Genomic DNA, 24,780 nt, shown 5'->3' with positions numbered 1-24,780 from the left:
CACCAAAGCATAACTAAAGTCTTGTTTCCTGAGCGTTCAGGCCTTTCACAAGCTCAAGTTTGTTGAGACATTTCACATTTTGTTACAAGGAAGAGCTCTTCCGGTGTCGTTGTTGTGTTTTCGCAGTGTGATTACACCTTAAATTACCCTTAAGAACAAATAGCTAGAATTGCAAGTTCAGTCATTTAAATTCGGTATTGTATACAAGCCCACGACCTTAGCATTCGCTAACTATGCACCAACCTATGGTGCTTGCCCACCGATTCATGCGGCGGTGGCATTCTTCTCTTGCCTGCAAGAGCTCAGTATCACTTCTTTGATGCTGGTCTGCAGCATAGCTACACAACAGGGCGATTTTCATTTCCCAGAGCTTGTTTGCACTAACCTAAAGGTATTCTCTATTTCCGCGATCACTCCAAAACTTCATTTGTCTCTACTGCCACCGACCTCCTTTCTTGCCTTCGCTGTTTTACACCATTTTAAATTTATCCACCCGACTGCAGTTCATGAACAAGAGCTACTTGTAGCCTATGCATTACAGCCGCCTTCGGTCTATCATTAGCACTCAAGACAAAACGAATTATTTCAGAGCCATCCGCTGCAGCTAGATTAAATAGCAAAGATCATCTGTTAGGCAACTAATCAATACATTTTTCCATTTTCCGCGAACCCATATTTTTGACTCTTTCTCTGTCATATCACCTATTGAGACCTAATAGGTGAATGCACCAATGAGATTTTGATGACAAAATAAAACGATGCAGGCGTTGTTGGCGAAATTTAGAAGCTCAAATTTAACGGCATTGTTATTTATTTCAAAGAACAACAAACGTTTTACGTGCGGGAACTGTGCTTCCTCGGAATTAACTTATCGACATGAAACCCAAATATGCGTCCATTCTGTACATGTGCCCCGAAAGAGCAGCTTTTTTTCAAATGCGATACAATTCAATAAAACGCAATAAATTGTATGCCAGTACAGTCGAATGTGGTAATAAATATGCACCAGTAAAAACAAAAACAAGAAAAAAAGGTGTCAAAAGTTGCATAAAAATTTTCGCATTTTTTTATTTCTCGCTGTAAACTGAGTCTGAATTGTGAATTAGAGCAAATTGAGCAAATATAGGCACAAATGATTACAAACTCAATATTCAGGACTTTCAGCTCTGTAGACCTATTTATTTGGGCCCATGTACACTGCATTCCGGTAAATGAACTGTTGATTTTCTTCGGTGAAGAAATAATTTTGTAGTGTCCTATCAAGTAGTAAGATGAACCGTGGGCACTAATGCTACGATATATTATTTTCTTTCACATATTTCTTAGCTCATTCAGAGAATTTTAACTCTAGTTCTCTTACTTCCCGCTTCTTTTTATGAGTTTTAACTTTATCGACTGGAGTGGGCCATAAAGTGAGACAACAAAGAAAGCAAAGCAAGTACTTCAGGCGAATAAAGCTCCGACAGAGAAGAAGGGGCGCTAACAGAAAACGTCGAGCTTCCAGCCTTCCTCGATGGCGCTGCCGGAGATAAACTGGTTCTCGGCCCGGCACGACAGCACCAGGCCATTATCCTCGGCCCTGGGTGTGAACAGGATCACGCTTGAACTGGTGCTCACGCCTTCCTGGACCTGTGCGGATTAAGGGAGAAAGCTGCTAAGCACTTTGAGGAGAAATCCATCAGTACGGTTGGCCAGACAAAGTCTGTGAGCTCACCATTGAGTCAAGGGATTAGTGTGCTAGCGAAGCAAATAATAGGATTTAGAACATGACAACTGAAATATATAAACTAGCGAAGAATTTAGCTGTGCCGCCTCTTTGGAGGACCACGTAATCATAGTGCCTAAACATTCACAAAACATTAGCCTTAAGTGCACACCTGAAATGACGATCGCAATATTCAAGCAACACTTTACTCAAACTTTTCGTGACGTTGTCGTCTATGTTTCAAACGAGGCAATTGCTTGGCATAGAGAAAAGATAAAAATAGGCCTAAAAGGTGCTCTTTAAAAATGTGAAACTTCATCATAAGAAAATGCATTCAAAACTCTCTTCAGGTATTTTTTTGTAATTAGTAAATAATAGACTAAATAGTTAATAATTTATTATTCCTTTCATCCTCAGTCACTCTATACCGACTGCAGGACAGAGACCTCTCCCATTTTCTTCCGATTAACTCGGTGCTGTGCTTATTATTTCTTTATTATTACCTAATTAACAACGTATAAGCTATAGACAAAAGAGCATGGCTAGTCATCGCAAGTGGAGACATAGGGATCGCCTGGCGTAAATACGCAACTACAGTGCCGGGACAATGAAATCATCCCGTCTTGGTAAAGAAATTTGTGGGGGACACATAAGATCCACCTTTAAGGGCATGAAGCCATAGCGTAGGCCACCAGCCCAAATCTAAAGCCCCTGCTTTATCCAAGCTGCAAGAACGTGCCTGCGTAACGCAGGGTTGACGTGAATGCAAGGGTTCTGGAAAGTTGATACTGACATCACACTTCCATATGAAAGGAGACGCCGAGTTGTCAGCTCCTGCCAAACGTAATGTCAGCCAACCGTATACGCCGAGTTAAGTGCTCAGTAATGTAAGCTATCAGCTACCACTTGCCAGCGGCATGCTCATGATTTTTCGAATACAACGCCAGCACCGGTGGACGGCTCCCGAAGGCGAATTTTCAGTGAAGGAGGCCTTTAACGCTGTCACATTGAAATTGCAATTACGTTCCCTAATGAATGATTTACTGCGCTGTGGAAATGTACACCCTGCCAATTTTTTTATCAAAACCTACGGCACTTTACCAGCCTTAAGTGCACTGGGCGAAAGCCTTTGGCTCGCTATTTCGACTGACAATGACTGTCAATTAGTCGGTGTTGGCGTTTCCTTTCTGCCTCCCCTGCTTTCGTCCAAGGCGAAACATAGCGCCGTCGCATGCGCTTTCGTTCCGTCTCTCTCGCCGTAGTCCCAGGAGAAGCCTGGAGCCGCCATTGACGCATTCGTCCATTGATCTTCCGCCGTTTGGTGTTTGGGGGAATCCGCCTTCCTGCGCCTATATATCTGAACCGCTTGGTGCGTAATCGCTGGGCCGCTTGGGAGCCCTCCGACACACTCACTCAACTGCAACGATGCGTCTGGCGAAGGAGCGCCGTCACAGTGCCTACTCGTTCCGCCTGACGCCGCTGACGCAGATGCTACTGGACAATTTATCAAACAAGACTGTACTATCGCTGACGCATACAAAAATGAGAACAGAGCCGCCGACCTGATGCTCTTTGGACGAAAGAATCTGCTCGCCACTTTTCCACCAGGTCAGCAAAGCTGGAGGCCTGGATCCGCTCGACGAACAGACCAGCTCAACTTCCTTGTCGGCCGAAAGGGGTCGCTTTGGTGGCTGGATGGTGACGTCCAGCGGTATCACTGCGCCGGTTAAGCAGCGTAGAAACGAGAGCGAATATCGCATGGGCACACCTAGCATCCTGCTGCCCTAGCAACAACAGCGCAGCATTGTTAATAGCAATTTTAGCATTAACTGGCGTGATGATGCTGCATAAAGAGAACAGTCCATTATGCTCATGCGATGCAAAACAAAAGCACATGTAAATAATTTCTTTTTACAGGCGTGAGCATTTTTGTGCTTTCGTGTTATGTTTACATTATCAAGAGAAAGGGAAATACAAGGATAGAATAGCGCAAGCAAGCTTCATGGCAATCTTGACGAACGACCAAGTTATAATTGCAATACAATACGTGACAGTGGTTGTGGTGCTACAGATAACAAAAGGCTCTTTAAAATGATGGATTTCAAAACACGTACCAATTCCCATAACTGACCGTGTAACACGATATAGTATTACTACCAACGTAGAGGAGGCGCACGCCTCCTAACGCAAAATTAATTATTGTTGCGTGGTGCGTAACCCACAAAGCGTTATTATGGACAGCGAAAACTTAAACAAACTACGAGTGTACAAAGCTTTCTTCATGTACAAGAAAGAGTTGGGGTGCTTAAACAAAAGCAAACAGAGAAATGATGTAGAGAGGAAATGAGCGGAATTTCTCTCACTGTGGCCTTGTTGAGGCCGAAATGCAATTAGTTCTAGGTAACAATGGCTAAATTTAACCATCCATAACGATCTCTACTGTGATTCAACCAAAGTGTAAACATGGGGAGTGGGAGCGTCCACCTCAGGAAAATTTTCTATATTCCTTATTGGTGATGCAGCAGTAAAGTAGCAAATTTTTTCGTTCCTAACTTAGCGTAAACCGCGATTTTAAGTCACCAAGTGCGTTTAAAAAGAAACATTTAAAATTGCGCTTTATGGTGCAACCTTTCTGGAACCCTCATGGCTATGTGTGGGTTTAAAGCTACGTATCGTCAGTATGGCGTCAGTTTCGACCCGCTGTCTTTCTTCTATCGAACGAACGATAAAACCAGAAGTATTAAGCGATTATTCTTACGGTTCATGTCCAGCGTGATCGAGCGCGATGCGGCAACGGTTACGTTGTTGTTGCTGGCCTGGCATGTGAGCACTACAAGGAAGTCAGAGCGCTTCAGCTCGCGTATCTCGAAGCTGTTGTGCACCACGTCCCCAACGATTGTGTAGTTGTCGTCCACTAGCCGCTTGTCACGCCACCAGGTGACGACGGGACGAGGTTTGCCTGCACATGAGACAACACCAAACAAAGATGGCTCCTTGCTGATGTTTATATTCACGAGTGAATCGCAGTACAAGAATCTCAAAGACATAAGGAAAATTTTTTAGCAAGGACGTAAACATCACTTCTTCGTCAACATTACATCTAGCAAGGTACTTGGCAATAGAAGCGATGCAAAGTTTATTTCAATAACCCCACGACAGAAGCTGCTTTATCGGAAAAATATTGAATGTCGCTAATTAATTAATAATTATTTATTTAGCCCCTCTTTGGGTATTACATCAGGGGTAGACCATTACAGAATATATACATTTAGATAACGGGCCGCCAAAAAGATGAAGATGCGGTAGGGAAGAAGAAAGGGGAAATGGTGCAGCGGGAGAGTGAACAGGTGGACGGTGGGGAAGATACTAACTGCCAGGATTGCTACACCGGTAGCAAACCAAGGATGTACGGACAGAAGTCCGCCTCGGGAAGACATCACCGCTGTCAGGACTCATATGAATGGCATTAGATGTCACGTCATCCTCAAAGTTAACTGGCGGCGGCTCCGTAAAGCGCACATGTGCATCGTGGCGCGATCGTGGAGTATGACAAGCTAGGCAGTGTTGGGACTGCTGGAGCACCTGGTACCTGTCGTAGTCCGCTGCGGTGAAAGTAAGGGGCTGAAGCTAAGGCAGCGGATGTGTTGATGGCTGTTCAGTTGGACGGCAGGTTAGATGTTGCCAGCGGGTGAGCTCGTCACACACAATCTTTTCGTCTTCGGGATATTTCATTTGCGCCGAAGTTTTTTTCAAATCGTTATGGACCAACTGGCCCAACAAAAAGTTTTACTATAGGGGTAATATTTAACTTAGTGGTAAATGGAATTAACGCAGCCGTCAGTAAGTAATAAAATGCTAGAAGTGATATGCGCCAACACGTCGTCATTGTAAATCAGAAAAGGCATATGATCCAGTAATGTATTTTGTGGCACAAGAGGCAATAATGGTCAAAGCAGAACACTGTCTCTTAGCACGCAAAACATGCTTGCAGTTAGACTGGAAGCACTGTATGCAATCAAGAAAGGAGGAGTAAATATTTAACCACGAAACATTATAAAAATGCCGCTTGTGAGCAACTTTAACAAAAGCTTTTTCAATGATTGTGGCGTTCGTAATAGGGTCATTGGATTCCTGAAGTAGAGAATACCACGAGGTAATAATGTAAACTTTTCCAAGAAACATTTCAGTTACTCGGCGATCAGCTGTCGTGAGATTACTACGCAAACCGCGTTGAATTAGCGTAAAAATCTATTAATGTAAACTTTTCCAGGAAACATTTCAGGTACTCGGCGATTAGCAGTCATGAGATCACTACGCAAACTGCGTTGAATGAGCGTAAAAATCTAATAATGTAAACTTCTCCAGGAAACATTTCAGATACTCGGCGATCAGCAGTCGGGAGCTCACTACGCAAACCTCGTTGAATAGGAGTAAACAGTTGTTATTTATTTATTTATTTCATAATCAACAATACTGCAGAGTGTCATGACAAGCAGAGGAGAGCATAAAAACAATTAAACCTCTCTATCTTGTCTTTCTCCGGTGGGATTCGTTCGGTGGCTGAGCTTCTGCTATCTTAATGGATGGTCGTTGGATTTCTTCTTGTAACATTCAGGAAGGATCAATTAAGGAGCTCAAAATACGTTCCCGAGTTTTAGCACCAAAATGTAGATAAAGAAGGGCAGATACCAGGCCGCCTCTAGCTATGTTTAATCGCCGGCTGTCCCTCCGACGGTCAAGTTGGCAGCAAGGTGCTCAGTCCCCTTAAAGCGCGCTTCTCCGTCCCAAATTTCTTCTTCCGCCTTCTTGTTCTAATAGGAGATTCCCGCGTAGATATTCAACAAGCACTATTAGCTAATTGTCTGAGTACATGTAAGAGCGTCACAAAAAAAAAAAAAAAAGAACAGACGGTATGGCAAGGCGTTAGGTAGCTGCAATGTGTCAAGTATTTAAATATCAAATATACAGGGAGCGAGTTTGGATGTACAGCATTTGTCAGAAGTTTAGAAGACAGAGGGTTTGCTTTTAAGACGCATATTATGACTTCTTTGACAATCATCAAGTCCTAGCCATTGGAGAGGATAGGACGAAAAATCTTCCCTTCAGCAAGTTTGGAAGCCTGGGAATGCGTTACGAGTCACATAGTCTGGCTGAGAAGTAGACCCCCTGAGCTCTAAACGTTTTACAAAGGGTGTACATGTGAAATAAAAGGATATACTTCAGCATGGCCAAACGTCAGATGTGCATTTCTCGCATGGTAACTTAAGAATGTGTAACACCAATTTTTTGATTACCTAGGGCTATGTCAAACGTTGCACGTTGCTCCAGAACGCATCACATTGCTCTCGTGGACATACACAAGGTGGCCCAGCCACATTTAAATAGAGTTCTAAATAGGCTACACCTATCAGACTAACGGGATCAAATTACGGCTGTTGCGTGTCGGTAGTGTTTGTAGTTTCTAAGCTTCATTAAATAATGCAGACTAGTTAACTCACATTACAATTTCTTGCTTGAGGAACAGAAGGCGAATGCAAAGGTCTTAGTCTTGAAAAACAGCTGACTGCAACTTTTCGCCACATAAGCCAACGTTTTGCCACCTCACTCTCTAACACGCTTATACAGTGTCTCGTGCTGTGCAAAAAAAAAAAAAAAAAGAACCTGAACAGGCTGAACATGTAAAAAATATTGCTTATTTAACGAGCGCAAGGACAACATTGCTATTCAGCGTCTACCAAATTGGTCGATGGTATATTCATTTGGCGTTATCGCTGTCTTCTCATCATCAACTTCCATAGTCATGCCAGCAAGGATGACTGTGATGTATGCTGTTCTCAAATTGGACATGCCTACAAATCCCAGTTTTGATCCCGTCGTGCGAACGTGATTGCGTGGCAGCATGTTCAAGTAAGAACCGAAGTTTCCTGGAAGGCTGGATACTGATCTCGCCTTCCCATGTGGTTAGCGAAAGCCGAGCTGCAGTGACTGGCAATATGGCCATACAACGACATGGTGAGCGAGTTTCGCCTTGTGAAGCAGTGCATTCATACTGGAAGCTTCCGCGTGACCGCGCAGCCAGCTTTGGAGCCCGCACACGAATCTCAGTGGGCGCTAAATGACCCGTTCGCTAGAAAATCCGGCTTAGTTATCGGCGTCGGCGTTGCCAGCGAAATATCACCAGCATGGCGCTCACAGGGGGTAGCTGACAGCTGATATATAGCCGAGCACTGATTCTTTGGCAGTTTGTGCTACTTAACGAGGCCACGTGGTATAAGAAACTTGATTTGCTTTTATTCAGGCTTGAAGGTGGAATAATTATCAACCTTCCAGTGCCCTTAGATGCCTACTAAGACACTTTATTAGTTGGCCACGCAGACACGTTCATACGTCTTGGTTAAAGCGAGGCTTCATGTAGCAGAGGCTATTGCACTATGCTTTTGAAGGCAGAGTTAAGTGTCTCTGCTAATTTTCTTTTTTCTGGTGGACTCTCCCCAATGAACCTTTGTGTGCACACGGGGTGACAGATGTGAACGAACAGCTGGTCACGGGATAGCTTTCTTTCAAGGCTAATAAATAAAGGTACCACAGAAAATTCCTTGGCGGAAGTACCACAGGTGGCGCGAAATTGTTGAAACATCAGCGACAACAGTGAAACTGCATTCCAAAACTTATATCAAGCAAGACTCACGAGTTCATTATAATCCGATAAAATGTGTAATGCGGCAACAAAAAATAGGACGGAATATATCAAAACTGTGATAACTTACTACCAATGCGCTACCAAACATAGGACGGCATGCAACACAACTGTGATAACGTATTTCTCAGAGGCTGTTTTGATCAATGTAAGCAGGTAGAGTTTAGATAAGGAATGTGATAGTAATCTGTTTCGCGTTCTTTGTTGCGCGTTCAAGACCGGCTGGAATTCTTCCAATATTTTCTGTGGTCGTTTCAAAGGTCACACGTTGTAAAATATAGCGGATGGGCTTCAGTCACGAGGAAGACAAATCGGTGACTTTTTGGTGCTCAATAAAAAGCACTCAATAAATGCATTCTCCCATTAAATACACGGCCGCACACAACCATATATGAATTGGTATTCATACAATGTTTGTCATTTTTATTTCTGACTGGCGCTTCAATTAATTGAACTCTGTGCAGCTTTCCGGCTTTTGATTTCTTTTCGTTTTTAGGCACAGATCATTTGCACAAACTACCACGCTTAGCAATGTTCGATAACTTCTCAATATGGCGCACTTGGCTCTATGTAAAACGATCAGCTTTTATAGAACGTAGGGGAATGAAAAAATCTGCTACCCCCTTTGCAGCTTTCTGTTTCTTCATTTTCCTTATCTTTTAGTTTTTTTGATCGTTAGCAAGTTGTTATTATAGATCTTCCGCTGCTATTTTATGTTGTTGAATTCAATTTCTTTGAAACCCTCTGTGAACTGTACACTATTTTACCCTGTAAGTGGAACGCGAAGGCGGAGAGCGCTGAATCAAGAAGGAAAAAGGCCCCGCAGCACGACATATGTAGAAGCCATCCCTGAATGACATTCTGAAATTCTCCCAGCAGGATGAGACATTTGACACGCCAAGCCTGAGCACAAAGAGCAGTGAGTGTTCAGTTTGGTTACAGGCAGCGACGGCTGATCAAAAGAGTTTCTTAAGGCCTGCGAGTCCACGAGGAATGACAAGGACCAAATCTTTTATACAGGAGATTCCGAGACGGAAGTCCGACACAAAGAAACGCTCACACATTCATTAAAAAAAAAGAGTCTCTCAGATGCCATCGCAAAGTTGAGATAAAAAAATTGAACCTGATGATGGAAGTCACAGAAGAGGGAAGCCTAGGCTCCCGTAGGGTAGTAGAAAACATGGCACTGGATATTGACAGCGCGTTTTGCAGCTTGACAGCAAAAAACAGTGACCTTGTAAACTACAGCCATCAAGAGCAGAATGCCCGGATCACAGAGATGACGCGAGCCTGCATTTACGTCTAATGTTTCAGGAGGCAGTAGGATAATGATAAAGGGGGGGGGGGGGGGGGGGGGTAGAAGCGGTAGGTAACAGATGGAATGGAGACGAAGGGCAAGAAAAGGGGTGTGGGAAGAATCAACGGCGCAAAGAGTTCCGTAAAAAAACCCGGCGGGAAACTCCAGACAAGCTTAACGGCAACGCTTTCACCCGACAAGAAAATAAAAACAACTACAACGAAACGAGCACCTTGTAAGAAACAAACAAGAGAAGAAAATAGAAAACAGGGTAAGCCGAAACTCGATTTGCCAGACGTGGCGGAAAGGACAGCCGAAGGAAAGGTGAAGATGATTCAGACGGAAAATAAAGCGAAAGGAGTGGCATGGAAGAGATTCTGGATAAAAAAAAGCAAGCAGTCGAAGCAAGAACAAGGATGGAGAATGGCAGAACGGTGAGGATGAGAATCGGCGGCGGCGCGAGTGTTTTTCTCGGCTCAGTGAGCTCTTACCTCCTTCCACTTGGCAGACGAGGCGGAGATTTTCCCCTTCGTTGAAGCGACCCACGAGTCCCTCCATCCTGCGGCCGTCTTCGTCCACGATGACAGGGTCGCCGGGGGGCACTGCGCACAGTAGGGAAGAGGAGTGAGGAGAAGAGAGAGAGAATGAGTCAAAAGCGAAAAGGGTGATGCCTCGACGGTGGCCGGTTGCTGTTGCGCATCGCTCACCATATTGTCACAAAACGCCCGCGAGGTACATGTTAAATCTGTGCTCCCCTTTCCCTCTCCACCTCCTTCTGCTCCAACCACTCCCACCTCCCTCCCACGTCCGCATCTGTGCTATCTTAAAAGCACCTTCTGTACACTTCTGGTGTCCCTAGGGCGAAACCGACGGGCGCGGAAGAGTTGGTAATCAGATCAACAGCAGCAATTATAACGTCAACAAGACCTTTCGTTGGAGCGCAAATTTAGAAACCAACTTCGCTTTTCCGTCAAGATGTGTGCAGTTCTCAGATGAAAAGCAGAAAACTCGATTAAGGAAATGTGAAATCTCGGTTTTATTGAACGCAGGTTTTTTTTTTTTTTTTTTTTTTTGCAGCTAAGGTTAAGTGAATCTCGAAAAAAAGCTTCAGCATGAGTACATCATTAAACTATAATTTAAACTTATATTTTCTCCTCATTTATGTGTCCGTTGAAAGCATTAAAGAAGAAAATAAGCAAGTAAATGACTTATTCGGCTGACTGTGCTTGCAATCATTGAAAAATAAACAGGAAACACTAGAAAAAAGTTAATACGGTTTATGTGCAGAATGCAATAGCATTACAATCCTTTGTTGAAACTTTAATTGCATCTTGCTCAGTACTATATGCAACTCGTGCACTCGAATGAACCACTTCATAATAAGCATACTGTTCCCTTAACTTAATATACGAGCAACGCCTTCTATATTAGCTTCATTCAGTAGCCACGTGCACACTAAAAATTTTCACTAGCGTATAAAGATTTAAATGATCTTTCTTTTCTAATAAGCAACACGTTCAAAAAGCAAAAAAAAAACAGTTACAGTTAATTACATGCGGAATGTGATCACGACAGCAATAAAGTGCGATGTCTCCTGAGCCTGCGTCTCCCTGAATGCAATGCAGCCCTATATTTCTTCAAGCGCATACACAGAAAGACGTACAGGATATGTGCTACCTCCGGTAATGGTTATTATTTTGTGTTTTTATGCCTAAAATGAACGTCTTTTCATTTCATAAATGAAAAATGCATAACTAACTACCGCTGCAAATATAAGCTTCTTCCGCTCCGACAATGCTCACCGCCACATACGTTGTGCATGCGTATTGGTACGCAGGACAGTCAGAGGCGTCTCCACGCTACCAATTGCAGCCACTAACTGATGCCGAGAGCCACCCATCTCGGAATATCACGTGATCAGTCTATCAGCTTGCACACGTGCCAACAAGGCTATGAAACGTGGTCGTCTTACGTCACAGTCTTTGCTGAGCAATAAGAAAGTTTTATGAGAAACAAAGCCTGACGCTTCCAGGCGCAACATAGTTTTCGTTTCCTCTGACAACGTTTCTAACGCCAGAGTATTAAAATCTTCTTTCAGTCTCATAAATTATAGCAGAGCACAGGTGTCTTTAACGGGAAAAATATACACGGCTGGGCAATTCCGGATAACAACATGTGCAAGAGTTTTAAGTGTGCATTCTGAGCAAAATAAGAACAACAGTCCTGCTTTCGTTTCTGAATAAGACATGGCCATACACTAAATATAAAACAAAACAAAAGAAGAAAAACCGCATTCTACTGCTTCCAATAACTAATTGTTACATTTTTACAAGGCCCCTTTACGTATATGTTTGTGCCATTATGATTGATAAAAGATGTAACATATGAAAGAGAAATAGTTCGCAAGTGCTGCAATACAACCCGCCCCCCCCCCCCCCCCTCCAAAAAAAAAAGAATAAAGAAAACGTATGTATTGTGCATGCAGATATAAGCTCGATTTTTGGTGAAACTTTTGCCGACCTAAAGGTGCTCAAAACCAGAGCAGAAGAGCCCAGCTTGCATCAAACAGTACAACATACTTTATTTGAGAAAAAAAAAAAAAAAACGGTAGAAGGCGTCACACCACATCGGCCAAGCGTCGCCCTGGCTTTCCTGTCCCTGTTTTCTTCTTATATACACGCAAAACTCTTCCTTCTCTTCAACATCTCCACCTCTCGCCCTTCCCCGCCTTCCCTTCCTCTTAGGGTATGAATAGTTTGGCTTAGATATGCAGGTCCCGCTTGGAGAAGCCCACAGCGCCAGCGAAGCGCACCCATGCGCGCCAGCGTATCTCTTTTCAGAGTCGCCGCGGGGGAAACTGAAGCACGGCCGTGCACCAGAAATGGGTCTTCACTTCCAAAGGCACCTTTATCCAACGCTTGTGCATTCCAGGCACGAACTCAAACACGCGCGGGGAGTCCGAAACTGGACACGTATTATTGCGATCTTCTGGCTTGGTACCGCGAGTGGGGCCACACACACACACACGCACACGCACACACACACACACACACACACACACACACACACACACACACACACACACACACACACACACACACACACACACACACACACACACACACACACACACACACACACACACACACACACACACACACACACACACACACACACACACACACACACACACACACACACACACACACACACACACACACACACACACACACACACACACACACACACACACACACACACACACACACACACACACACACAAACAGGCTCTATATATATATATATATATATATGTATATAAAGGAAAGAAGCCAACAGTCGGCGAGGCCAAGGAAAGCATTGGGGATTGTACTCCTTTTTTTTAATTTTTACTTGGGTAATCATATAAATTATTAATGTAATCTGTTTAGGGAAAAGATAATTAAACACAAAGTAGGAGGAAAAAAGAACGTGCCGATGGTGGGACCCGAATCCACGACCTTCGAATATTGCGTCCGGTGCTCTTCCAACTGAGGTACATCAGCTGCTGTCCCACCTGCTACTTTCTTGGGTATTAATTTTGTCTATATACGAACCTTTAGAGTGTTCACCAGCGCCACCCTCAACCATAGCGGTGGACGGGGAACATCCTGCGTTACTGCCAGCGTCACGTAGAACGTGATCAAGAGCGAGGGTGAAAGCTGTGCTAGAACCCTCTTTCGCTACCTATGGCTTCAAGACTGCCAGAACCGAGACCCCCGTAATCTACAAGCAAATAAATGGAGGGGAAGTGAGTGTGCTTGTTATAATACATGAAGGAAGGAAGCCAAGAGTCGGCGAGGCCAAGGAAAGCATTGGAGATTGTACTTCTTTTTTTTTAATTTTTACTTTGGTAATCACATAAATTAAGAATGCAATCTGTTTAGGGTAACGATAAGTAAACACAAAGTAGAAGGAAAAACAACGTGCCGATGGTAGGAACTGAACCCACGACCTCCGAATATCGCGTCCGGTGCTCTTCCAACTGAGCTACATCGGCCGCTGTCCCACCTGCTACTTTCTTGGGTATTAATGTTGTCGGTATACGAACCTTGATAGTGTTCACCAGCGCGACCCTCAACTATAGCGGTGGACGTGGAACGTCCTGTGTTACCGCTAGCGTCAATTAGAACATTATCAAGAGCGAGGGCGAAAGCTGTGCTAGAACCAACTTACGCTACGCTACCTATGGCTATATATATATATATATATATATATATATATATATATATAGATAGATAGATAGATACTGAGTAGTACCGCGCCAGAAGTAAAGCTTCTTGCGTACAAAATGAATGTGATGGCGCTTTTCACATATGCAATTCATATCTGGCTACCTTATACCAGAAAAAATATACAAAAATGGGAGTGGGTTCAGAACCTGCGCTTAGATTTATTTATAACGCCTACCTTAAACCCCGACTGTTACAGAACTCAGAAAAAAAGCTAGACTTCCTACATTATAGCAAAGAATGAGATACAATAGGCTGGTTTTCTTTTTTTCAGATCTTAACTGGGTACTATCACGTGCATAGTAAGAAACACATCACATCAGATGTTAATTTTCACTCACGAACAAAGGACGCGAAATGCATTACACTTTTAATCTAAAGAACCGATTGCTTTAAATATCCTTTATTAGTTCAGTCAACAGACGAGGGGAACAAGCTGCCAAATGATATTGTCATTCATACAGAACTCACAGCGTTTGAAAATGGTTTGAATAAGTACTCGTTAACGGTATGATGATTTGCTGGTGTGCTGTGTAATTTGTTCGGGTAACCAAGAGTAGTTATCCCATGTACTTATTGAATTACGACTTGCTTCTTGTTGTATGATAATTAAGGCTGTACGGGTTTCTTGTAAAGTAGTGTGCTTTGTGCATGCAAGTACCAATGAACTGCATAGTTTTATCGTTTCTTTTTTCTTCATGTATGTAATATTGTTTTTGTACATATCCTACAGCTCCTGTCTTGGCTCATGCTGACAGTATGAATAAATGAAAATAATATATATATTATTTCCGGGTCGCTTCCAACCCGGCTTCTGCCTGGTTGGAAGCGACAGTGCCCCACTGCGCGGGGTTAAGATGCTTGAGCAGCGTGCGACATTGCTTTGAAATTGATTCCGCACGAATCTTTCAGAAATATATATATATATATATATATATATATATATATATATATATATATATATATATATATATAACTATATATATATATATATATATATATATATATATATATATATATATATATATATATATATATATATATATATATATATATATATATATATATATATATATATGCAGAACGATTCGTGCCAAATCAATTTCAAAGCAATGTGGCGCACTGCCCAAGCATCTTAACCCCGCGCAGTGGGGCACTGTCGCTTCCAACCAGGCAGGAGCAGCCGGGTGCAGCCTGCACAGCACGAGACCAGCTAGAGCTGCGCCCATGTTTCAAGGAACGTGGTAGTGGCGCTTGAAACTCCTGCGCGCCTGGTATTTCGCGATTCTTTCAGTATACAAATTGTTGTAGCATTTTGCTTCCCCTCAGACTTCGTCAGGCGTCGCTTTTCAAAGCGAAGTTTACTTATCTGCGGCTATCTGTGGCTGACGCCTTTCAGTCTCTGTAAAAAAGTCCGGCAAACGAGGCTTGTTGAGGTTAACATGCGTATACCGCGATTATAGATATCACTGCAAGAAAGGTCATGCTGGAGTAATGCTATATTCGATGAACAGTGGGCTCCTTTTCTTATAAGTCAGTAAAATATAGTGCAGACTTACGCAGTCCGTAAATGCCCTTCGTTAAGCCCTTCAGTTAGCACTGCCGCCCAGTGCAACCATTTCATCACCATGGCAAACTGCCGAGACGCTAGTGCTTTTCTTATGTATTGCTATTTATCACAAATGTCCGAGCTTATCAAATGAGCACGCGATACGGCTAATCAGCGTCTGGCTGTGTGGCCACTGCTGACCCACCGGTTTCAAAAGAAGGCCCACCGGCCTGGACTTCTTTGCCGTGAAAAAAAAAAAAAAAAGGCTGGGGGAGGAAGGGGGGGGGGGGGGCGCCATCCTGGTTATGGCAGAGGAGGAGAAGGTGGAGTAGCAGGAATGCTGATCATAACAAAAAAGGGCATGTTGCCCTGCACTAGGGGAAAAGGGACGAAAGAATATAAAGGTGAAGGAGTAAAGGAAATAAGACGGCAAAATAGTGCTATAAGCGCCAAGCACGCTTTGAAGCCACAGCCTGTTTTGCAGGCCTGTGTGTCTCTTTGAACAGACAATCAAATAGGTACGCTCTGCTTGTAAACCATGTACATCAACATACATGGTTAACCCACACTTTCTCGTTGACATCAAAAGAAAACCAAACATTTTAAACAATTTAATGATTCTTATAAATTATGTCTCTCCTGAACAGAAGTTACAATTTTACAATATATTTAATTAATAATGTGTCAGTTTTCAGGAATTATTCAAGCGTAACCTCCGTAATTAGGGTGTAATGCATTGCCGCTCCGAGAAAACACGGCAGCCACTCGCATAAAGGAAATATTTTTAAAGGAAGCTGCACTCGAGAGTGAATAACTATACAGAAATCATTGCTGGCCTCTTTGTAAGGCAGTGAAGCCACATTTACATTGAGCCACTGACTGCATCTTCCAAAACGACAGCCAGGAAAGATCTAGGCCTTTATATGCAATGACACCGCTGTGGGGTGCACTTCTTAGCGTCTACATATATTTGAGCGCTCGAAATGCCATTTCGCGCGAGTTACGTATACCGACTCATTGTGCATCCGCTGCCACATTACAGAGATGAAGGGCTTACCTTGGAAGATAATATAGACACTAAAGGTTGTTCAGGAGGAATAGGGGGGTGGGAAAGAGAAAGATGCAAAACAGGCAAGACTATTCCTAAGGTAGAGATTCACAGGGATAATGGGAGAAATAGGGTTGCTAGGTTCGTTCATTCTCTGAGTAGAACGTAGCTCTTTGCCCGTTCACGCCCTCCACTCCGGCGCTGAAGGTTATATATATGTACATACAATGTGGATGCAGGCTGCCGCTGCGGAGCCCCGACGCCGCTGAAAGCCTATGTAGCGGATGGAAGCAAGGCCTATGTAGCGGATGGAAGGTAGGGGAGAAAAGAGGAACGAGGGTAGGACGCTGCGGGGCAAAGCCACACAGTGCCGCCTGGGGCTCCTTAGCATATGTATGAGGATGCAAAATGCCGTGCCCGAAAACGTCCGCTTCTATCTCAGGCGTTTTGTACCCTCCCTTCTTTTCCCTCCTTCTCTCTTTAAGCGATGCCGTTCGTGGCTGCGTCCTTCAACAATGGGCCCACAGGGGCCCGCCAGCGACGCAAGTGTCCGCCCTAGCCAGCATTCACAAGGCTGGCCCATGCGCGGACGTGACCAGCCATCCACCGCCTATTTTCCTGCTGAAGCTCTGCGCACTACTGTGGCCCAGAGCACTCGTGGCATTCACCGCCGCGATAAGTCGCCGCTGTGTGGCATAATTGTGTGCGGCACAGAGCATCTGAGCGGCTCTTCTCGCAGCGCCCTAATGATTTCACCCTTTGCCACCTCCCACGTTAAGGGGAATTATGAAGGACGATCAACAACCATTGTGCGAAGTCCTTGGTGCATATGTGGTAAAGGTACTTCTTAAAACGAATTAAATTACATTATTAATTACGTTATTTAAAATAGAAAATTGCAATTCCTTCTGCTGTGAAATTACTGCCATAAAGCAGTCATTGCATTAATGAATATTCCGATCAAAAAGTAAATAATTACCTTAGGAATAATTGAGGGAAGTATTTAGCTTACAGTAATTTCGTTACTGTAATTCACTTACTGCCATATCTGCAGGCCGAGCCAGCTCCGTTTCCGCGTTTTAAATTTTTCTGTTGTTTTTTTTTATGTTGTACGCGCATTCACAAAGTAGTAATCTAGGCCGATAAGATCCATTTCAGAGGGGTTTTTTTTTGTGTTGTAGTCAGTATCCCTTGCAAGTGTATTATTGAGACGAGGTGTCTTATCGGTGCAACGTTTTAGCGCTGATACTCTCGCCACGTCTAAACACCCGACCAGTGTTTTTTTTTTTTTCTTTTCTTTTTTCGTATGTCCTTAGTGCGCAGCAACCTCTAAAGTAATAGCTTGTATTTTCAGTTGTGGGGATACGTATGCAAGCGGTAGATGGAAAGTATAGAAAACAATGTTTCCGGGACAGCTGCGTCGGAACCAATTAAAAAAATTAAATGCTTTATAATATAAGGCTTAGGATTTCTAACGTAATTTTATGAAAACAGCATTTACTTTAATGCGAGGAAGTTAATTTCATATTAAAATTGAGTGCTTAATCCATATTGCTGTCACGTAAGACAACTTCTTCCGACACATTTCACTGGACTTCATGACATGAAATGAGTGATTTTACGGTTAAACTCCTGCAACATCGAGCTGCTAAATAATATCCCTAGCATCAATTACTACCAGCAAAAAAGGAGAAGGGTAATAAGCGTTTGTAAGACCTTTGGACGCCCATATGACGTAAATGAAAATCACGTAGATCATGGCTCGATATTAACATGTATACCATTCTGCGGTTCGAACTCGCGAATGGTTGCTGCTTTTTGCAGCGAGACTGAACCATCACGTAGCTTCATCTATCTTGTGTTGCACTGTCGGTCTGAGGCCTTGCAGTAATATTTGAACCTTTTATTTGCATTCAGTAATTAGTTATGGATTAAGGTAGTTATTAAATAGTCTATCCGAGAAGTGCCGTTAACTTACTGATATTACATCGTTGGATGCACTAGTTTAGAAGAGTCACTCAAGGTTCCCTAGTAAAACATCAAATGCATTGTCGAGCGTTATGGTCAGACACATTTTTCTGCAGATGTAATCCACTGCGTGCCTCCGTGTGCGTTGTTTTTAAAACTAAAAGCCTTGTAGTGACAATGCTCCAAAAAACTAATTTTTCGAAATTTAAACTCAGTCCCAAAACACGAAAGTTACGCTTAGGAATGCAAGGAAGCTTAAAATTGCATTTTTATTTGCATTACATATTGTCCAATGTTTTCAGTTGGTCATTGAGCCAACCGACTTTTTTGTGCTCAATGAGTTTAAAAAAAGGGTTGCGACGTATGCTTCTGGCTGTCTTAAACGCAGTCAAGAAGAGGAGTAATTTTTGAAAGAGTAATGCTCTATGTGATTGTGGTTGACGAGCAAGAATGACCATGAGATTTCAAGAGATTTGAGAAACCAACCCGGAAACTGGGAAAATTTTGTCACCTTAAAATAGTTTCCCGTACAGATAAACATCAGAGTCCGGACAAGATAGAAACACGGATAGAAACTCAGAACGTGCAGCAGAGAAACGAGATGCAATACCGGTGCATCAAATCTAGCTTTTGTTTTTGTGCCGTCCCGGTCCAGCCTTTTCCTAGCATCAGCAAGCCTACCGCTACTTCATGGTAGAATCATCACAAGTCTTCCCGGCGGCTGAGGCCCTGAGATCCCACTAAACGCTTTAAAATTGAAAGGCATGAAACCTTGGAATACAAGAACATCTGGGAAAGGTGTTAGTTGAGACCTCGACTTGGGTATTTATTTTCGAAATGTTCTTCTCAAAGGCGAATGCCGATCCTCTAGATGTGTGGGCGTTTGTAAGTGAAAATACCAGCGTAAGCACTGGCTCTGTGCTTGGCTTCGCGATATCTCTGACACATAAAGGCTTTTTAACTTTTGACCGTTTACTTGCATGTGCGATAAGATGCGCGTCTATGGAACACGTGTTCTTTCCGTGTTAAACACTGTTTACGCAGAGAGGACTCACACGCAAGAGCGTACGTAAAACCCACATTTCAATTGGAACACGGCAGCTCTCAAAAACGGTATATCACGATTCCGTCTTCGAATGCGCCTGTACTGGAGAATTCATGCTACTGGAATAAACTTGACAGCTTTCTCGGGACATCAGTTGTATTCTTGAACCTGATCTGCTGTAGTGAAATAAACTAAATGCCACACAAGAAGTTCTAAGAGCACTGCCAGCAAGGGCATGTCATTCGAGTCTTCGAGCGCGCGATCATTATTCGAGTACTAATCTTTTGTAAGGACAATAAAGAGCAATGCCAGGAATGACATGTCATTTGAGTCTTCGAGCATGCGATCATTATTCAAATACAATTCATTCCTAAGAGTAATAAATGTGGTCTTCCCCGAAAAGTACATGAACGCACGAGTACGCTCTTAAAGGTCAGCTTATAGACAATCACAATCAGGCCATTTCAGCGCACAACGTTTGTAGCTTAGTTACAAAAGGAGCTATTTTATTTTTATTTTGAAATTCATCGCAGGAAATATTGAATTTCAAAGTTGTCAGTTATGATGTTTGCTTGACACGAGTACATAAAAGCTTAAAATAAAAAATTATTGGACAAAGATTTCTACTACAAGATAGCTTCACTTCAAGTAGCTCAGGGAAAGAAATAAGCCGTCCGCGAAGCTTTTTACTCAGCTTTCTCGCAGTGTCATAATTTTACTCCTGATTAGAAGCTAATTTATGCAAAATTATTTCTCCGCCACAAAATATTCTTGCGTATACGTCGGTGAAATACCATCCGCCGAAATAGATCCTCTAAAAACTGTCCCTTAAACGTCTTCCACGAGGGAATTAAAACAGACATGGAAAAAAATTGGAAATCCCTGACAGCGCAGATTGGAGGTTTTCCTCTAAAACGAAGCGAGTTATAAAATTTGTTTAGATAACCTGTATCTCCCTCTTTTTTTTTTCGTTTCCTCTGCTTTCAATTTTATTCCTCATCCTTAGATAGCCAGCCCCGTTGTGCAATGCAGAAAAACATGTGCGGTCCCACAGCGTCGAAGACTCTGAAGCCGCTATCGCTTGCTCGCTTGCTTGCTTGCTTGCTTAGGGGAATACGGAGGCTCCTGACTGCGAATGTATGGAAGGAGTGGTGGTGAGAGTTAGGAGTGGACTTGCAGCCCTTCGTTGGCCGCTGCTTCTTGGCACTCCATGCTCCAGCCCCACCCGTGCCTCGCACTTCTCGCTTTGAGACGGGTCCACTGCCTTATTTGTTCTTCTGTCGTTTGTATTAACGATGCGTTTTTTTGTTGTTTTTCATTTCGGGTTGCCAGCATTCGATCTGTCTCGCGCGCCCCTTTAGAGCATAGAAGCTGTGATGTTTCGAGTCCTCTTTTGATAAGCCTAGAATCTCAATTTAGCGCCGCCTTATTTTAGAGCGATGAAATGAATTGGAGCAGTCACTGAGCATAGTCGAAAAAAGGAAAGACGTTTCGAAACCCGTAGAGATTTCTAGTTGGCAATGGGCAGGACAAGAACGATGGCGAATTTATAACTCAAGCTTGTGACGTAAAAATCGGGCGTAGATGCTGGCATGGGGCCGGCGTTCTTATTTAACGTTGCATGCGTTGTTTGAATGAATAGCGATTCCAGAATAAGGCGTGATGTCAGGTTTCGCTCTTTTGATAAGATAAGACACTGTCCCAGTCTCTATGATGGCCAGTGTCGCCTGCATGACCCGCGAGCACATTTGTGACATGCTTGTTGTTTTTAACATCGCGTTGATGATCTTTTTTGCACCCTGAGAACTTTCCTGTCTCACCGATCTTGCCGTGATTGCAGTTCCGGCATGGTATCTTGCGGATAACTCACAGAGACTGCTCATTTGCTAATCGGTCTTTCATATTGTCACGGTGTTGGCGACTGGGGCTAGATTAACAGAGCCGGTACAGGTAGAATCACACAGTCCAAGGTTTAGGTACGTCCTGCGAGTCCGGAGCCGATTCACTTCAACGTCGTCTTTCACTCCGAGAGCCCCCTGGCATTCCTCCCTCCTTAAGCGTAACGCACACAGTTGCACGTGCACACAAGCGTACAAAAGCAACCTCCCCCCCTCAAAAAAAAAAGTTTGTAGATGTAGTTTGCCAGTCACCGTGCAAAGTACGGCTTCAGTCGCAAGACATGAACTGTCTCTGGACGAGGTAGCCGACGGCCTGTGTGCTCTGATCCATCCGGGAGCACCTCGTAATTGACGTTACTGATGCGTCGCACGATTTTATACGGTCCGAAGTAGCGGCAAATTAGCTTGTCTGAAAGGCCGCAGCGTCGAACAGGAGTCCACACCCACACCTGGTCCCCGGTGTTGTAGGAAGCTTGTCTGTGGCGGAGGTTGTACTGGCGTGAATCCCTGTCCTGTTGCTGGGTGATGTGGACGCGTGCTAGTTGGCGTGCTTGCTCAGCATCTTGGGCAAACTGCTCGGCGTCAGAACAAAGTTCGGTATCTGTTTGGTAAGGGAGCATTGCGTCCAGCATCGTCCGAACCTCCCTGCCGTAAACGAGGCGAAACGGCGTGAAACGTGTAGTCTCTTGGACTGCCGTATTGTATGCGAACGTCACATATAGTACGATCGCATCCTAAGTCTTGTGCTGGGCGTCGACGTACATCGCCAGCATATCCGCGATGGTCCTATTAAGCCTTTCCGTCAGCCCATTGGTCTGCGGATGGTAAGCAGTAGCTTTTCGATGCGCCGTACCACTGAGATGAAAGACTTCGGCCATCATTTTTGAAGTAAAGGCAGTCCCTCTATCAGTAATAATACAGGTAGGAGCACCGTGCCGTAGTATGACCGGTGTACAAAGAAATGGGCAACTCCAGACGCTGTACCACTAGGTAACGCTTTGGTGTCGGCATAGCGAGTCAGATAGTCTGTGGCGATGATTATCCAACGGTTGCCACCAGAGGACCGAGGGAAAGGACCGAGAAGGTCCATGCCGACTTGATCAAATGGTGCTCGTGGTGGTATTATGGGCATGAGGAGGCCCGCAGGCTTTGATTGCGGAACCTTCCGACGCTGACATTGCCGGCAGCTCTTGACATAGCGCTTAACAACAGTGGCAAGGTTGGGCCAGTAGAATGTCTGTCGTATCCTAGCAAGTGTGCGAGAATAGCCCAAGTGGCCAGATGTTGGTTCATCGTGGCACGCGGAAAGGATTTCCTCTCTCAGAGCTGTGGGTACCACGAGTAGGTAGGTTCTTGACTCGGATCTAGAGTTCTGCTTATAAAGCACACCACCTCTCAGGCAGAAAGTTGAGAGGCTCCGAGAAAAGCACTTAGGTATGGTGGCTGGATGACCTTCTAAACAATCAATCAGTGCTCGTAAATCTGGATCTGCACGCTGCTGATGTGACATATCTGAAGCATCAACAGCTCCGAGGAAACTGTCAGCGTCATCCGTGTCTGGTGGAGCGAGCTCGACAGGCGCGCGGGAGAGCGTGTCAGCATCTTCATGCTTATGTCCGGACTTATAAACAATAGTGAGATCGAACTCCTGTAGGCGAAGGCTCCATCGCGCCAGGCGGCCGCATGGGTCACGCAGGTTGGCCAGCCAACACAGTGAATGGTGGAACTTTAAATGGGCGACCATAAAGATAGGGGCGAAATTTCGCAGCAGCCCAAATAATGGCGAGGCATTCCTTTTCAGTAGTTGAATAGTTCGTCTCGGCGCGGGATAAAGTATGGCTGGCATAGGCGATGACTCGTTCAACACCCTCTTGACGTTGTACGAGAACCGCCCCAAGGCCGATGTTACTGGCGTCGGTGTGTATTTCTGTCTCCCCCTGCTCATCGAAATGGGCTAGAGCAGGCGGCGATTGGAGACGGAGACGCAGCTCGGCAAAAGCAGCTTCTTGTTCGTGCGTCCAAACAAAAGGGGTGTCTCCCCGGGTGAGCTGAGTCAGCGGTTCAGCGAGATCAGCGAAGTTATCGATAAAACGCCGGTAGTAACTGCACAAGCCGAGAAATCGGCGAACAGCTTTCTTGTCACGTGGAATCGGAAATTCCGCAACAGCAGCAATCTTGTCAGGGTCGGGCTTCACGCCGGCGGCGCTGACGACATGGCCGAGAAATTTAAGCTCTCGGTAGCCAAAGTGGCATTTCTGTGGCTTAAGTGTCAAGTTAGCGGATCGAAGGGCTTCGAGTACTGACCGCAGGCGCTGAAGATGTTGTGCAAATGATTCTGCGAAGACCACCACGTCATCTAGGTAGACTAGACAACACTGCCATTTAAGGCCGGCGAGGACAGTGTCCATCATCCGCTGAAATGTGGCCGGCGCGGAACACAGGCCGAAAGGTAGAACTTTAAATTCGTAAAGGCCGTCGGGTGTGACGAAGGCCGTCTTCTCACGATCTCGCTCATCGACCTCAATCTGCCAGTAGCCACTTTTTAGATCGATGGACGAAAAATACTTTGCACGCCGAAGGCGGTCGAGAGAGTCGTCAATCCGCGGCAAGGGGTAGACATCCTTCTTGGTTACGGCGTTCAGTTTGCGGTAATCGACGCAAAAACGTAACGTGCCGTCTTTCTTTTTAACTAGAACGACCGGGGAGGACCACGGGCTATTGGAAGGCTGGATAACCTCATCTTCGAGCATTTCCTTAACTTGTGACCTAATAACTTCGCGCTCGGTCGAAGAGACGCGGTAGGGGTGCTGGCGGATTGGGCGCACATTATCGAACGTCACGATCTGGTGCTTGGCGATGGGAGTTTGATTCACTTTTGACGAAGATGCAAAACACTCTTTGAATTCGAGTAACAATGAAAACAGCTGGTCGCGCTGGCTGGCCGATAGCTCTGAGCTGACATCGAGATTGTCGAGGGATGTGGGCGGTGGCACGGTTTCTGCGGACAAGCACTCGGAGACATCAGAGGTGCGTTCGGCGAAAGCTACGGAAGTGTCACGAAAAAGGTGCCGATACTCGTGCGAAAAATTTGTAACAAGTACCTTGGACTGACCACGGTGAAGATGTATCAAACTGCGGGCCACGCAGACTCCTTGTGTCAACAGTAACGATACGTTAGTTTCGGCTATTGCGTCACCATCGTTAAGCGCATTGCATTTGACATTAACGAAGGTGCTGGTTCGGGGTGGCAGAGTGACACTGTCCTCATAAACTCGAAGCACATTGAGTGGTCGCTTTGCACC

General features: G+C 44.5%; 1 protein-coding gene across 1 annotated transcript in view; it reads right to left on the bottom strand.

The window, feature by feature from the left end:
- LOC146186227 (protein turtle homolog A-like) overlaps positions 1–24,780 on the bottom strand; it is a 219,563-nt gene that overhangs the window by 19,674 nt on the left and 175,109 nt on the right. The window contains exons 3-6 of the mRNA XM_084608007.1: positions 10,191–10,301; positions 4,464–4,664; positions 3,268–3,422; positions 1,485–1,629 (exon numbers count right to left, since the gene is read on the bottom strand). Coding sequence (XP_084464133.1) covers positions 1,485–1,629; positions 3,268–3,422; positions 4,464–4,664; positions 10,191–10,301 — 612 coding nt within the window. The remainder of the gene's footprint in view (positions 1–1,484; positions 1,630–3,267; positions 3,423–4,463; positions 4,665–10,190; positions 10,302–24,780) is intronic.

The sequence above is a fragment of the Amblyomma maculatum genome, chromosome 6, assembly GCF_055883805.1.
Source record: "Amblyomma maculatum isolate TAMU_Amacu chromosome 6, ASM5588380v1, whole genome shotgun sequence".
Classification (NCBI taxonomy): Eukaryota; Metazoa; Arthropoda; class Arachnida; order Ixodida; family Ixodidae; genus Amblyomma; species Amblyomma maculatum.
The sequence above is the reverse complement of the archived record's forward strand: the minus strand, read 5'-3'. Positions and strand labels throughout refer to the sequence as shown.